Genomic DNA, 16335 nt, shown 5'->3' on the forward strand with positions numbered 1-16335 from the left:
TGTGGTAACATCTTGGCAAGTGTTCATTTATATTTAGTCTTGGACCGCATGCACTTCCTTTTTTGATCAGAGTTTTCACTAGCAGGAGAGAGAGAGGAAGAGAGAGAAACAGAGAGCACTGCTAGTTTGTTGCACAAGCCCTCCAGCTGAGCTTATTTATCGGCCTATCGAGGGCTGCCATGGCGCACGTGGAGGGTGATGCTGCCGCTTCCCTTACCCGTCATGGTGTTGCCCCCTTTGTAGGGCATCCCGTTGAGGGCCCGGGTCACCTGCGCACTGTGCTTGTAGCGCTTGAGCGGGAACTCCTCCCGCGCGTCCGTGCCGTACTGAATCAGCCCAATGCGGACCTTGTCGAGGCCCACCTGTGCGAGGGGGTGAGAGAGAGAGAGTGAGTGAGTCACAAAATTCAGAGCACAGCAGGGGCCTCGTATTTCTGCGGTGAATTCGGCTGTTATACAGTAAGATATTTAGGATCAGTAAATGACGATGAAACTCCATCGCGATGGAGGAAACGTGAGAATAGGTTTTCCCCTTTTATTCTGGCAACAAAATAGACTAGGCTCGAAAGAAAGTTGTCTCTGGTGTGGAACAATCAGTTTCAAGGGCAATGCATATATTCTCAGAGTATGTTTTTTGTTTGCATTCTGACCACAAGTATTGTGGTTAATGCAGACATGATTCCTTGTTAAAGGTTTTAGTTTGGTGTTTTAACATCTTAACACCTGTTTTGTTGCCAGAAAAAAGGGGAAAACCTATTCTCATATTTTGGTACTGGCAAAGGATGACGGAGGACACATTCTGCACTTGGCCCACGTTTCTGCATTGCGTTGTTTAAACACCATAAATAATACAGACTCTACAAATTCGTCAACAACACTGCCCTGAAAGGAATATATATATGTAAATACGTAAAATTTGGGGAAATGGCCCTTCTTTATCATAGTTTTTGCCTGTTTTGTGCCAACGCAGTATAACAAAATGTTAAGTACACCACAGATGAGACAACTGCGAATGTAACAATAAACATTTATATATTTTTCCTAGACGTATAATACAGCATCACTTCCAAAATACGCGTCAAAAATTATCACATCAGGTGGGCATGCTTGCGATTACATTGCGCGATGGAAAGAGGAACATGTGGATTATAAAAAAAAATAACACCAAGTTAGAGATATCATATTGACTGTTTTGAAAACAAGTGGGCTTGGGCCGGACATATTGCCAATAGGGAAGACGACCAGCCAGCGGTCGTGACTAAAAACAGCTGCAATCACAGGAGGGAACACGCCCCAAGAGCATGTCCACTGTGAAGATGGAGCAATGAACGCAGCTTGATTGCACGCACTGGGTGGATTGTTGCACTGTACGACTGTGAGAGATGATGAGGGCTTCATTCAGCAGTGGCTTGATCTGGCTGAGGATCATGATGATGATGAGGTCGCCAGTTGGCTCCGAATAGCACGGTTGGCTACGTACGGTGCAAATGACGTACAAGTCAGAGCACTGAGGCAGAGTTCAAGTGAGATCCTAGGTTCGAATCAAGGTTTTAGCCACCTGTGATTTAAACCAGGTGCTCAAGGGAAGTGAGCTGATGGTCTCATCCCAGTCACCAATGACTGCACACAAAAGGCCCTTCAATAAAATTTGGGGTTTCACTTAATTTAGCAAAAATTACGGCTCTGAAAATCAAAATTGACTGTCATGAGACAAAATACCAATCTCACAGCAGAGTATGTGGGAAAGTGCGCTCCCTATTGTGTGATGGGTAAATAGGGGAAGAAAAAGTAATGCGAAAGATTGCCTGCGTGGCCATTCCCAGAACCACAAAGGTGTTTGTTACACAACCCATCAGGGCCCCATGGCCTTCTGGGAGTGAGAGAGCGGCAAGACGGGCATATGGATACATAGTGACATATCGTCTGCTGATCTATTTTGCTATTTTTAATTCTCCAAAACAAGTTTAACTTTCAAGTTTTGTTAAATTTAATCAGGAGAGAACTCAAGAGACCAGCACACATTAGCCAGAGTGACCCCAGAGCATTAGCCTTGCCGGTAGGGGGGCGATGGCTGCTGTGCGTATAATCCCGATTGAGTAATTTAGTAATTCACATTGACGCTAATTATTATTTCAAAACAGAGAATCACAGTGCTGTGTGACATTTACAAACTGATTCGATTGCCGCTGAAATAGCACGTTAAGAATAACATTAGCGAAACAATTTCAAGTAAAATATTTAACAAAGCAATATATAAACAAGACGCGAGCCGCACTACAATGGCCGACGTACAGTGACGCGATCATCGGTGACATAAGACTCCCGGTACATGCGCAAAAAAAGCTTTTAATTTTTCATGAATTCCTCCAATAAAGAATCGACGTCATACTCATGAAAAATGTAACATCGGACTGTCACAATGTGTCATTTAAACACTTCATCATGAATTCTGGAATGCAGAAAGGGCGAACTTGAAGCGCAGCATATCGACCACGTCCTCAGTGACCTGCTCTGAGACAGCGCTGTAGCTATAGCATGACCTTGTTTAAAGTGGAGGGCATACGGAAACCCAGAGGGGGCATGACACACTCAATGTCAAACAAACTTTAAACAGATGTTCAACGCTAAGCAGATTGTGTAACGATAAGATCTGCCTTGCCTCTCCTGCATTCTGCTCTGGCTCTCTGGCCCCACTGTCTCCCTATATGTATATCACTACTCCCTGTGTGTATGTATCTCACGACTATCTACGTGTGTATGTATCTCACGGCTACCAAGGATCACTGTTCCCGGGAACTTCACCCATTGGTTCCTCGTCCCACTTTGAGGGCTCGATCTACCAAACAGTGACTGTTCCGCTCCATCCGCACTGTGTTTCCCTCATGTTGCTCGACTTTGGAATGCACTACCACCGTTTTTTTTTTACTTTGGAGAATTCAAGAATTGCGTTACACTCTTATGTACGTTACAACTTGAACCGCGCTGTTTGTTGCTGGCCCCTCGGCGTTTTGGGCCTTTGAGCCTTTGCTCAGCAACGGTCATTAAAAAAACATGCGCATAAGCAAAGAACATCTGCGATGTAAATCTCTCAATTTTACCAAAAATGTTTGTACCTACACATTTACAAATTTAGAAAGGGGAGGGCGGCTTAGCCTTGAGCAGGTGAAGGGGGGGGGGTCTCCTCCAAGCTCTGCCCCCCTCCCCCCGCCCCCCCTCACCCCGCCCCCCCCCTCCCCCACCACCCCCTGATGTTAGGGGGGTGCTCAGAAAGACCGACTCGAATGATCTCTCTCTCTTCAGACCTGCCTTGGAGCTGCCACAGGACCACAATCCTGTGGCTTTCCTGCTAAGTCGAGGAGCTAATGGACGATAATTATTTAACATGTCACCCTCAACCACATCAAGATATGTATTAAGGTCAACGCAAAACCACTCCAACATGCCGTAGAGTGGCTTTAACTGACATTGTGTCGGTGGAGAGGGCCTCGGGGGAGGGCGGGGGGAGAGTATTGCGGATAATGGAATTTTGCAGATGCGGATAAGATACATTTCTCCTTGGGTACACAGCTAACAAATCCATCATGGCCAATCTGCGTTTGAAGCGGATGCTGAGTCGTCCCACCATAACTCTGCAATGCAAGTAACGAGAAGCGCCTCTCTGTGCAAAATCGACAGCAGCAGTTTACTAGACATTCCCGTCCCCGCCTTAAGAACGTGGAACCGTCACCACTGGTTCTAGACCGTTAACAGTGACGAGCACTGCCCAGTGTTTGCTTAAGCATGTGGGTGACGAGTCCTCACGACCTATAAATGTCCAAATGATGGGCCACTTTGTTGAGCTATCATTTGTGGCCAGGTGGTTTCTGGAAAAAAAGTTTCTACCTCAGTGGGCTTTGTTTGGTAGGATGGGGATGGGTTTAGTTTTATTTGTATGTGTTTGGGTGATTTGTTTACCTTTCTTGTACTTTGCACTACTATCGTGTTTTTGTTCTTACCCACCCCTACTGGACGTCTGTGAAAAAAAGCTTTATAGCTCATCGGATTCCTCCAATATAAACAAATCTGATTCTGATATCAGCCGCTTAAGCTGTGATGTGCGACGAGCAGATGCAACAACACATCTAGCCAATCAGACCACAGTGAAATGCCTCTGTGATGTGTGGGCAGGGGGGGGGGGGCGCTTGTGGATGATCCTATTAAACATGTTCTCAAGTGCGGATAATCGGATTACTTTTCCCTCACTTCCGCGTGACTTCTCTCATCTGCGCAAAGGCTCAGGTAAATAGGGTGAATCGGGGATTTCCAGGACACCACTTCTGGGTGACCTGTTGTTATTATTAATTATCATCGTTAGACATGGATATAGGTCTCCTCACACCATCCATTATCAGACCTGCCTTGCTACAATCAATATCCATCTTGCACATGAACCGATCCGATCACTCCATCCCCTCCGTGGTCCACATCTTTTGCTCTTTCTCTGAGTTGCCATTCTGTCAGCAGTCTTTGCGTCCTATCAAAACCGAGGCGTGGCCTTAATCCAGCAAACGGATCGATGAAGTCCTGTGTAGTACATTGCATTAGAATGGTGAGAAGATGAATTTCACGCCGCCAGGTAACTCCCAGTGAGCAAATTGCGTGGTGGGTGCTGGGTGGTGTCCTCACAGGCAGGGCGGTGGAAAACGCTTGCAGGAAAGTCCGGATCTGCTGGAAGTTCGGGTTACCAATGCTCCAGGATCCATCCACGATGAAGACCAGATCAACCACAAGATCCGGGGAACAGCCTGCACCATTAACATAATCGCCAGCAACATCGTCAACACAACCACCACCAACACTATTGTCATTGCCGTCACCATCACAGTCATCACGAGTTCGCCATCAACACCGACGTCAATATTACGAGCAATGATGTCTCCAATATCAATCGCCACCCATCGTCCTGTAAAGTTGTCTATTATCAAATACATCACTACAAACGTCATCGCCACCATCACAAAATCACCATCAACGCTGAAATCAACATCATTAACACTGCACCCATCCTTCACTCTGTAAAAATTAACCAATATCATCATCCCTATGAATGTGATTACCATAATCAGCTGACCTCGACACGTCTGAAATCCTCAAATGTTTATACAGGTGACTACGAATCGATGGAACCACACACACACACACAAATAAACACGATATACAACCACACACAGATACACTACACACACCCACACTTAGATACATTTAGACATATGCACAAACGTGCATGAACAAACAAGGGAGATGCTCACAAAACATTAAGACAAGGATCCCCTCATATAGCCTTTTAAGTGCTCTTAGCGAGCACCTATTACAGCCTGCACAGTGGATAATAGGGTAGTTTGGCCACCTTTGTCTCTGACAGTGCTGGGCACTCATTAAAGGCCAAATCAACCTAGGGGAGACCCCCGGGAATTGTTGGATACCGCTTGGCACTGGTATAATCCATGGTCTGGAAGCTAACTCAAGTACCAAGTTCGTAGCGCAGTGGGCCACCCACCGCACCATGGCAAAAATGTGGCGGCCACGAACAAAAAATGTATAAGACGAAACAGCTAGTGAAATATTAATTTCCGATGAAGCCTTTTAGTTCAAAAGAGTTTCCAAGCCACGCTGTGACCTACTCTTATGAATAAAGTTGCACAGTGTCTTCAGTCTGCTTCCTAGTGGGTGACATATTTGTAATTGCCCACAAACTCACCAGGCTGCCATGGAGATTGATTCAATGACTCCATGCAAACTTGCTCATTGGTCAAAACACAAACACCAGAGATACTTAACCACCGATTGTCTGTCGTTACAGCCAACTCTTAATTATCCAGGGTAATGGGATGGGGGGCGACTCGGATAAAACAAAAACACGGTTAACGCGAAACATGAAAATTGGACTCTGAAAACGTGTTTATTGTTTTAGCAACGCAGAATGGACATGGAGACATAGAATGTGCCGTCTGTTTTAGTTTTTTTTCTTAAAGTGTGCGGTCACCGAGTCATGAGTGAGGAGGGGTCTAACACTCGAAGTAGCACGTGTCAATGCACCAATGAACGTGGAATTATCCCCACTTTATATTTTTTCGCAATAACTCAACAAGCATGGTTAATCCGCAAGCCGGATAATCCACATGCAAAGTAATCGCGCGTTAACTCTCTATACCTTTCTGCATCATAGTCAGTATTATTCTCTGGCGGGCAGGCGGGGCGCACAATACTGGCAATGATTGGATGGAACACTACGAACGACGATACCTCGGAGGTCCAAAGCCGCTCCCCTTGCCAAACAAACCGTGCTGCTCTGCACCTGGGGAAATTGTTTCCAGTGTCGAATTCTAGCCCCCCCCCCCAACAATGGTCCAAAACTTGTTGACGCGCTCGCAAAAAAAACCGAAGGGTTTAACGCCTAAGAGCGTTTGCAGACGGAACGGTTAACGCGAGCGGATTATCGTAGCAGCAAAAGTAGCTACATATGCTATGGGCCCCACACTTTCAAGGGCCCCGTGCTTAATGATTTCAATATATCAATTCCGGTTCAGTGATTCTGCACTTGCTCTATTACTATAGTCCTATACCGCCTTCAACTTCTACGAACGACTGGGTGTTTAAGGTTTAGCGATTTGTCGTATTATCTGGCTGTATTGAAAAAAATATACAATTACTTTGCTATGCAAGTAAAAAAATAGTTTTAATGTGTTTTTTTTTTTTATTGAGGGGCCCCTTTATAACATATGCTACAGGCCCCGCACTAGCTTAATCCGGCACTGGTGGTGAGTCCGACGTGGCCTGCACGAGGCAAGGGTCTCGACTGAATGAGCGTGAAAGTTAAATCGTTTTCATTTCGCTTGCGAGACATGTGCCACACACGTGCAAGCCACATGGACATGTTTTGCTTTCCTGTAAAAAGGCCGTTATTGTAAAGCAACATGAAAATTGACCCAATTTTATTCCCCTCCCCACCCCCACCTTTACATATATTTTTGGAAACTTGGACGCGAGCCCACGTCTGGGACGTTAATCCACCGCGATCCATTCGAATGAGAAAGATTTATTTCAGGAACATTACTTTTACTCTTTTCAAAAATAAATGTAAAGTTCCTTTTCGTTTTATACCTATGAAGAGGAGTCGTAGACTGGTTAAGCACTTCTTTATTTTTCAAACCACAGCCACACTCGTTCCTCAAAACCAACCCCGAAACGCGCGTTTCACAGCCCCTTTTAAACCCTCCATCTCCGCCCTCCTTCCCAATCCACATATTTGTCTCGCGCGCCCGTGTGACGTCAGTGGCCCTTAACCCTTGACCCCCGTCTCGTGTATTCCCGTGCGTGTGATTGGTGTGTGCTATGTTGATTGTGTGTGAGGATGGCTCAGACATCCCCTCCACATATATAAAAAAGTAACCTAGACAGCCTTTCCATTCCATGCAAGCATTGTCTACTCCACAAACAAGCGCTGCCTATGTGCTACCAGAACAATCAGCTTAATTTAGTTGTCCTTTCAACTGATGCCCTGGGCGAGCGTTATTCCACTGCCAGAACGGAAGTTCTCTTCATCGGCAGACAGTCCACGATCACTAAAGGCTCCAGTATGAGCGTGCGTTTCCCAAACCCTGACCTCACGCTGGCAACGAGAGTGAGTAATCTTAAAGAGTCGTCATAGATTCCGAGTTGTCATGCTCTTCCCACGTATCTCAAACTGTGCAGGATCTCGTGGCTCCCTCCTGCTCACCATATCCCGCACCCGAAATGTCCGTATCCTAGCTGCTGCTGCTGCTAAAGAGCCTCCTCGGCTTGTATCTTCATCACATGCCAACGCGACTACTGGAACTCTCAATGTTAACTACCTCGCCTGGTATGCAGGAGGTCCCGGTTTGTTCCGGGCCGTGACGCCTGCTGTATATTTGGAGTTTCCGTGCCTCTCTCCCCGTGGTTGCGTGAAATTTTCTCTAAGTCCTCTGGTTTTCCCCCCTCCCACATTTAGAAACGTGCTTTATCAAGTATTTGGCTGATATAGATTTCCACGTGATAAGCCACTTCATTGAGCTATCATTTGCCACGAGATCGCTTCTGAAAAAAGAGCAATATAGCTCAGTGGGCCTTACCTGGCAAAATAAACAAAAAAACCTTCAGTTTTTTTAGTTTTAGTCTCCTCAAATCCCTCATCTTCAAGCTCCAGATGATCCAAAATGGAACTGCCAGACTCCTCACTCGTAAACGAGACCCATCCCTCCACTGGCTCCCAATACAGTCCCAACAGGTAAACGGCAAGATTGCATATTCTTAGGTTATTTCGGTAAAGTCACGTAGGTAAAACATTAAAATTAATAAAAGTAAAATAAAATAAAAATCACGACGTTTCGGAGGCAACACAAGCTTCCGTCCTCAGGTGGAACCGTCACAGCCACGACAGCTGTATCAAGTAAATGAGATTGCACTCCTCGCGACTCACCGCCGCCTACAGCTCACCTCACCCTACTCCCCATCGCGTGCTCTCCAGCAAACCAAAGCCTTTTGTCAGAACCCGCAGTTCAACCCACCCTCAGTGGAAAATCACTCATCATATGATGTCCATTTGAAACTCGTTCCCAGCCTCGCCATCCCTGTCCATGTTCACATGCAGGTTCAAGCCCTCAATTATTCTCCTCTGCCCACGACTGCCTCTTGTCCATCGTACTCGATTATTGTTTCAAAAGTTTTGCTGGCTGGTTGACCGTCGCGCGGGCACGCAAGTGACGTCACCACCTCGCACATCTGCGCGATGACGTCACCCGCATTCCGCAGCGTTGAGCCGGGTTCGTGTGTTGCGGTGACGTCACTCCCCCACCCCCACCCCACTCACCCCACACCCCATCCACCCCACCCGTGTATCCCACACAAATGTGTGGGCATTGCGAGGTATATTCTTTGGGTCTTTCGGTAAAGTCACGTAAATAGGTTCAAAGAAAAGAACAAAAAATAACAAAAAACTATAACATTTCGATCGCAAACACAAGCGATCGTCATCAGGAAGAAAAAGAGGGGGGACAGCTGCTGAGGCAGACTGTTTCAAAGGTTTAAAATGACTGTGCATGGTAGACCTACTATAATCATCACCCAGGAATGTATGTCCTTAACGCTCTTGACGTCACTCCACATCGACCAGCCCCCCTCATTAATATTCATGAGCAGGTGACGTCCTCCAAATGGACACCCCCCCCATTCATAATAATTAGTGGGTGACGTCACTCCACATGGGGAGCCGAGGCGCCTCCTCCGCCCTCCTTGGCATCAACTTACAACCCTCACTACAAAGGCAAAACCCTCACGTCACGCGATCTCCATAACGCTATTGAGACATCAAAGTAAAAAGGACGTCGTGATGAACAAGGGATTATAACCTTCAAATGAAATAAGTCTGTGTCACCACGCCCTTACAAATTGCACACGAATGGATGCAATTATGCAATGAATATCACGTCGCGGTCTGTTTTTTGCGTGCAAGTTTCAGATTTACTGCAATAGACCCGTCCTTGGACGGGCAAAAGGCGAGTTATTAATGAAACCGTGTGTACGTGTTTAACTGTAAAACTTCCTTTTCCATTGTGATGCAAATGCCCCACAATTTCGCATCTGGATATGTTGCATTTCGATTGCAATGACCACCAATTGTATTGCACTAAATCTTAATTTTGGAGCTTTCGTGACTGCAGGAATTATGCTTTGGTTCTTTCGGTTAAGTCACGTCTAAAAATAAAATAATAAATTAAAATAATAGCGACGTTTCGATTGCAACACAAGCAATCATCATCAGGCATAAAATAAATAGCAATAAAAATCTAACTAGAAAACTATAGACAGACATACAAGCAGACAGACATCACAAGGACACACAGAGAAAGGACACATATCGGCACAGAGAGGGGTCGTTTCTGTGACGGTCCCTTAAATATAGAGAGGGGGGGCGGGGACGGAGAGAGGGAGGGGGCAGAGAAAATTAGCATATCAATGAGTGGACGGCAACGTGTTGCTGCTGCGCAAGTAAGATGACGACGTGGCCAGGCACACAAGCTTGAAAATTAGGAGAAAGGCACACTAAAATTAAATAACCTCGTATTGCACTACACTCAACACACCATGCAGTCGCGTGTGTGCATTTCATTATTGTCCTAACGTGGCCCGTATGGGGGCTTGGGCGGCATGGCACGCAATGGGTCACCCTGGACAATCCCCCCCCCCCCCCTGTTTATAGAGTGGCACCTGAACCCCCCCCCCCCCTGGACCCCCCCCCCTGTTTATAGAGTGGCACCTGAACCCCCCCCCCTGGACCGCCCCCCCCCCCCCCGCTTATGGGTCCCGGTGCAGTTGCGCCACCGGCACCCTCGATAGCTGCGCAGCTCGCTGCAACACGCACAACGCACGCGCCGCGATCTGCGAGCACCCCGATCTGAAGGGTTGACGTCTGCGTGGGGTGGAACTCACACTGCCGCCTTGCTCCTTTTCTCACATTCATCCGCGATTGTCGCTGTGGGTGCGGTGACCAAAAAACACCAAGCGCCCGCCTGCTTCGCCATGGGCGTTAAAAGATACCCCCCCACCACCCCAACGTCATTCGCAATAGTAGGCCACTTGCGTGCAGGCGCCAGGTTCTGAATTTTCCCAATTGGACAATTGATCCTCATGGCGGTACCCCAGGCAATTAAATATTTTATTTCTGGAACACTAATTTTTTTTCCAGGGGTGTATTTAACTCCGCGACTGGGGTACAAATCAATCCGAAATCAGTGCTACTCCGCGATGTCGAAACGCAGCGAGGACGATTGCGCCGAAACCCTGAACGCTTGCAAGCACCGTGGTGGTGCATCGTGTACAGCTCGTCGAGATGAGTCGATTGCCGCATCGCCGACCATCAACAGACTAACAATGACTACATCACAGACATTATGTCGAGGTACTATGGTACGCCCTTTGTGTCGGCACAGGGACAGCCGCCACTGGGGTTGCCCTTTCAAATGTTCCGAGACAAGATGTACAAGTGCTCAGAGATACTACGGCGAATAGGTGGGAACTATATTAACAACAAATCATTTGTTGCGTGCGTGCGTGCGCACGCATGCTTATTGTTGCTTGAAACTAACTCAGCCAACACATGGGAAATGGCAGCAGCAGCCGCAAGCTGGCCTACTTATTCTAGAGCGTATTTGGGGGTATACACAGTGCCGGATTATCCTAGTAGCAAAAGTAGCATATGCTACGGGCCCCGCACTTTCAAGGGCCTTGCGCTAAATGCTTTCAAGCTATCAATTCTGGTTCAGTGATTCTGCACTATACTGCCTTCAACTTTTATGAACTGGGTGTTTAAGGTTAGCGATTTGTCGTATTATCTGGCTGTATAGCAAATGAAAAAATACAATTACTTTACTATGCAAGTAAAAAAATGCGTGTTTTAATATTTAAACATAATGTAGGGCCCCTTTATAACATATTCTATAGGTACCGCACTAGCTTAATAAGGCACTGGGTACACGGCATGGGCACACAGACCGACGCAGATAACGAGTTCTTTGCAGTGTATGAGGGCACTGTATTCGCGGGCTCCCAGAGGTAAAGGAAAGTCATGTCGCTCTCAATTAATAGTGAAGACATTCCGACGTGGTTCCTAGTTCTGTTTGTCATTAACGCAAACGGGGAGGGGGAGGGGGGGGAGCGCAGAAAATGTGGATTGCGTTGTCGCAACCAGAACTTATGAGAAATAGAAATGAAGCAATTTTTGTGGGAATAATAATAATTTGCTGCTATTTGCAGCCATCTCTTAATCCACTGCTACATGAAGACCCCCCCACCGATGCAGTGTCAGTGTGGTTTGGTAAAGGTTAGGGGACATAGACGAGGACTGGTTCACATATCGCTCACCACCGATATTGTTATCCTTGGCCCAGAATCAAACTGGGGCCGCTCGGTTCACAGCGCAGTGTGCAAACTGTCACGCTGTCGGTCCTACGCCTGCACGCTTGTAGCCTTACTTCGTTCATGCGTTACATTAGCAGAGGACAGGTTTGAGATTTGAACCTTATGGCAGGACCACGGGGTCCCGAATGAACGGAAGTCAAAATCGAAACCAATTGCTTAATTAATTAATTCATTTTTGGCGACTCCGTCCCACCGCGCACATAAATGCCGTGACCCACCGGAAATCAATCCTCTCGTTCTTCACCAAGCACCCGTCGTTGCCAAAATTGCCGTAGTCATAATCGAAACTTTGAAACTTTGATTAGCGCATCGTGTAGAGCTCATCGAGAGGAGTAGATTTCCGTATCGTTTGCCTTCAACAGACATAAAATGACGTCGCTACGCAGTTAATGGACCCCAGGGTCCCGCCAAAAGGTTCATTTGTACCCGAGAAAGAATTATGCCAGTGTTTTAATTGGGTCAATGTTAAAAAAAAAGATTCCTTTCTCTGGCTGGGCCGATCATTCCAGAGTTACAATCTCTTTCAATATTCGAGCCGGTGATTTTACTTGTGCCAACAATCCGCACATGTCACAACCAAGTGGTTTAAGTGGGGCGGTATGCGCCATGATGCATACCGGTAATAAAAAAAAACGGTATGACCACGCTCGCAAGAACAATACTGAAAACTAATTTAAAGATTTATATTTTACCAGGTAAGGCCCCCACTGAGTTATATAGTTATTTTTTTTCAAGCAACCTGGCCACAAATGATAGCTCAACAAAGTGGCTTATCGCGTGTAAATTTAGGGCAGCCAAATACTTTAAACGCACGTTGATTCTACCTGTGGATGTCAAAGCTGGAAGACGCGGAGAAAAATCCACACGACCACGGGAAGAGAGATGCAAACTCCAAATAAACAGCCATCAGGTCAGGATCCAACCCACGACCTCCTGTATAACAGGCGAGGTAGTTAACATCTCTACAAGGTGCGCGCGGCATGATGGCACTGATGTAAACGGCGGGTTATTTGTTTAATGTGCATTTGAAATGCACGAGAATAAGTTATGCAGCAACGACATTGCTTGCTCACACCACTGTTGGCACAATATAGCCTCCACTGGAGGGAGTTCAAGACAGGCCCTCTAGGGCAGGGGTCCCCAATCTCCGGGCCATGGACCGGTACCAGTTCGTGGCCTGTTAGGAACCGGGTCGCACAGCAGGAGGTAAGAGCGGTGAGTCCGCACGTGGCCCGCCCCCATTACTTTATTATTTACCACTTCCGTCCGCGCCTCTTTCCCGCACTGCGCACTTGTCTCAGTCACAGTGTTGGTAAGCCCACAAGCTAACCCCTACGCCACAATGAGTAAAAAAGAAAGCTTCTTTGAAAAGGGGGAAAGACCCAATGATGAACCCCCCCCCCGTCCGTGAAAAAATTGTCTTCCACAAAACCGGTCCCTCGTGCCAAAATATAATGTATATAAAATGCATTGCAATACTGTTATGTAGTATATTATGTACATTAAATACGATAAAATACCGTTATGTAGGACACAATGTGAATGAAATGTGGTTACCAATATTAACAGTGCATAATGTGAACATTAAATGTAATAGTATACGTTTAGATTATATAAAATGCATATTGAATGCAACAAAATACCGTCATGTAATATACTAAATATAAAATATACATTGTGTACTTTATAATACGTATATGAAGCGAGATAAAACACTGATGCACGATCATTTTTACGACGCATTCTGGCTCCTTAATTAACCCACTCCGAGGAGCGCTGCTCGCACCTTGCATGAGGGTCCCGGTTCTTGACTCCGTGACCTCTGCACGGCCGGGCTTCAGCCTGCTGGAGCTTGACCTCTGCGGGGCAGAAACGGGTTTCTGCTCCACTGATGAAACTGTGGACACACGCACACACCGCGAGACAGGGATGAAGCATTCCCTGAAGCTACCAAACGTCCCACATTGGTTCGGGGCAGTCCTAGTGTTAGAAACGCTGTCTTGGTGTCCTGAAGTATTTGCAAAAATCGGGATTTTGTCCCAATCTAAAAATGATCAAGGCTCATGCTCAACTCATGCGATCGACAAAGAGAGGGGTCCCTGATCAGTGGGCGGGGCTGGCAGAGGAGTAGGCAGGGCTTATGAGCATTAGGCGGGGCCAACGTCAGGGAAGCCACTCACTGTGTGCGGTGGTGCTTGTGACACAGCGGGCGTGGCTATATACGAGTAGGTGGGGCTGACGATGAGGAGGGGCTTCCAGTTCCACCATGCGACCTGGTTGAGCCTCGCAATAAAATTCGGCAGCTTTAAATCGCCCCTCGCGGGAAGCTTACTTGTGAGCTCGCCGATGATGGGCGCGCTCTGCTCCTTCTTGTTGTAGGCAACCATGGTGAGACGATATGTTGACCCTGGCTTCAGACCGCTCAGCTTCGTGTTCCGAGCACCTCGGGGCAGCTCCACGTCACGGGGGGGCGCATCTGGGACACACATCATCGCAGTCAACAGCCCCATCATCATTGTAGTCATCATCGTTAACACGGCAGGATTGTCACCATCATCAACGACTCTACCTATAAACTATATTTATTTTACAGAGGTAAAGCCCACTGAGCTATATAGCTATTTTTCAGAAGTGACCTGGCCACAATTGATAGCCCAATGAAGTGGCTTATAATATTGAAATTTACAGCAGCCAAATACTCTAAATGCATGTTTCTAAATGTGTAGGGAAACACCGGAGGACCTGAATAAATATTCATGCAACCAAGGGGAGAACATGCAAACTCCAAAGATACAGCCGTCAGGGTTAGGATCGAACCCACGACCTCCTGTATGCCAGGCGAGGTAGTTAACGTCTCGCTACGGCGGCACCCCATCATGAGATGCTATCGCGAAATTCGTTAATATCAAGTAACTCGTTTCAGCGACTGTCACCCGTCCGTTACAAATGATGGGTGATGAATGGCCTGCAATCCCAATCTCTCCCTCTTCTATCTTTGCCTTGTCCAAGTAGTGAACTGCCGCACAATTTCTGGTATTCACCTAATATTTATAGCTTTTCCACATGAGGAGGTAGTTGTCCACTAGGAACTTAGTTCTTTCCACGAAAGGTTTTGTTCCCACTCTTCCAGGTCACATCACAACCTCAAAAAAAAACCTCGCTTTTCACTAAGCGGATTTGTTTGTGCTGATTATTGGTGTGTTGCCCATCCCTGTGTAGTGCCACCCAACACTGTAGTTTTCAATAATAGGAGTCTTTCTTTCTTCCAGCACGAGTCATAGTCTTCAACGATTCCCTTCACTCGAAACGTCTTGTGTTCTCGCGTTTCCCCCTTATATATCCCACAAGCCCCTTTCGTGAAGGTTCCTTGACCCACTTTCCCTCCAGCCAATCACCTTCCACTTTCTCTAACGGTTCCCAACCGACCTCCATGTTAATCGTCTTCTATTTCCCGCCCTTTCCATGTTGTTGTATTTCTACCTCCAATTCCTTCAATTTCCATGCCTCTAACCAAACCCCTTTCAGGTCCGTTAAGTACCAATCAGAGGGTTTGTTTTTCCTTCCTGTGTATCTGAGCCACGTGGCGTCCACCACGTGAGGTGAATATTGTTGTGAGTGATATAATCTCTACACTTGTACTCTCGGTTCTCAAGTGATCAGTGGAATAGTGAACAAAGAAACTGACTTTCTATGAATCAACAGAAGCATGTTGATGATGATGAAGAGGACATTATCATCAGTTATGATGTTTACGACCGTTAACATCACAAACAACATCAATATCCACGGCGACATCTTCAACATATTTGCCAATTGGTATTATCGTCATGCTCAATATTATCTCCATTAACATCTCCACAAGCAACAGACATTCAGGCAAAAGTGCCGATGATATGGTAAACAAATGCCAAAGGCTGAGGTTGCTTAAATAAAATTACTGGTGGAGCAGTTTGTGACTCATTGCCCCTTCTCCACTAAACGGTCGGAATGACTGCAGTTTCTCCAGGCAACATCATTACGTAACTGAACACAGCAACAACAAAAATACCCTTTGCGTTTTACAACACAAACTTATATAATGGTCGAGAATACTCTCCCTCCGTGTTTGAGGATGAGGAGGGAACTCGCTCCCATTAGTTTTGTTTGAAACGCTGGCAGGGTTTCCGCAAAATAATACCTCCACTTAATGACGATGCGCGTCGAGCAATCCTTTCCTCAGGTGCAGCCAGGTTGGTTGGTTCTCAATCCGCCTTGCTTGGGCAGCTCCAGTTGATTTCTCTTACACATGCTCTTTCAGCATACCGTTCCATTTCCTCCTGCGTGTGCCCCCCCCTAACCCCCCACTCGTCTTGGCTGGTCCGGC

The 16335-nt window shown here is 46.7% G+C and overlaps 1 protein-coding gene across 2 annotated transcripts in view; it reads right to left on the minus strand.

Moving 5' to 3' along the window:
* Positions 1-16335, minus strand: part of LOC144940684 (collagen alpha-1(XII) chain-like) — a 131994-nt gene that overhangs the window by 104567 nt on the left and 11092 nt on the right. For both annotated transcript variants that reach the window (XR_013639157.1, XM_078866993.1), the window contains exons 4-7: positions 14305-14448; positions 13759-13869; positions 4665-4783; positions 218-362 (exon numbers count right to left, since the gene is read on the minus strand). Coding sequence is in view for 1 of the 2 variants with exons in the window: in XM_078866993.1 (XP_078723119.1) it covers positions 218-362; positions 4665-4783; positions 13759-13869; positions 14305-14448 (519 nt within the window). In the remaining variant the exon portion in view is untranslated. The remainder of the gene's footprint in view (positions 1-217; positions 363-4664; positions 4784-13758; positions 13870-14304; positions 14449-16335) is intronic.

This window comes from Lampetra fluviatilis, chromosome 23, assembly GCF_964198595.1.
Source record: "Lampetra fluviatilis chromosome 23, kcLamFluv1.1, whole genome shotgun sequence".
Taxonomy (NCBI): Eukaryota; Metazoa; Chordata; class Hyperoartia; order Petromyzontiformes; family Petromyzontidae; genus Lampetra; species Lampetra fluviatilis.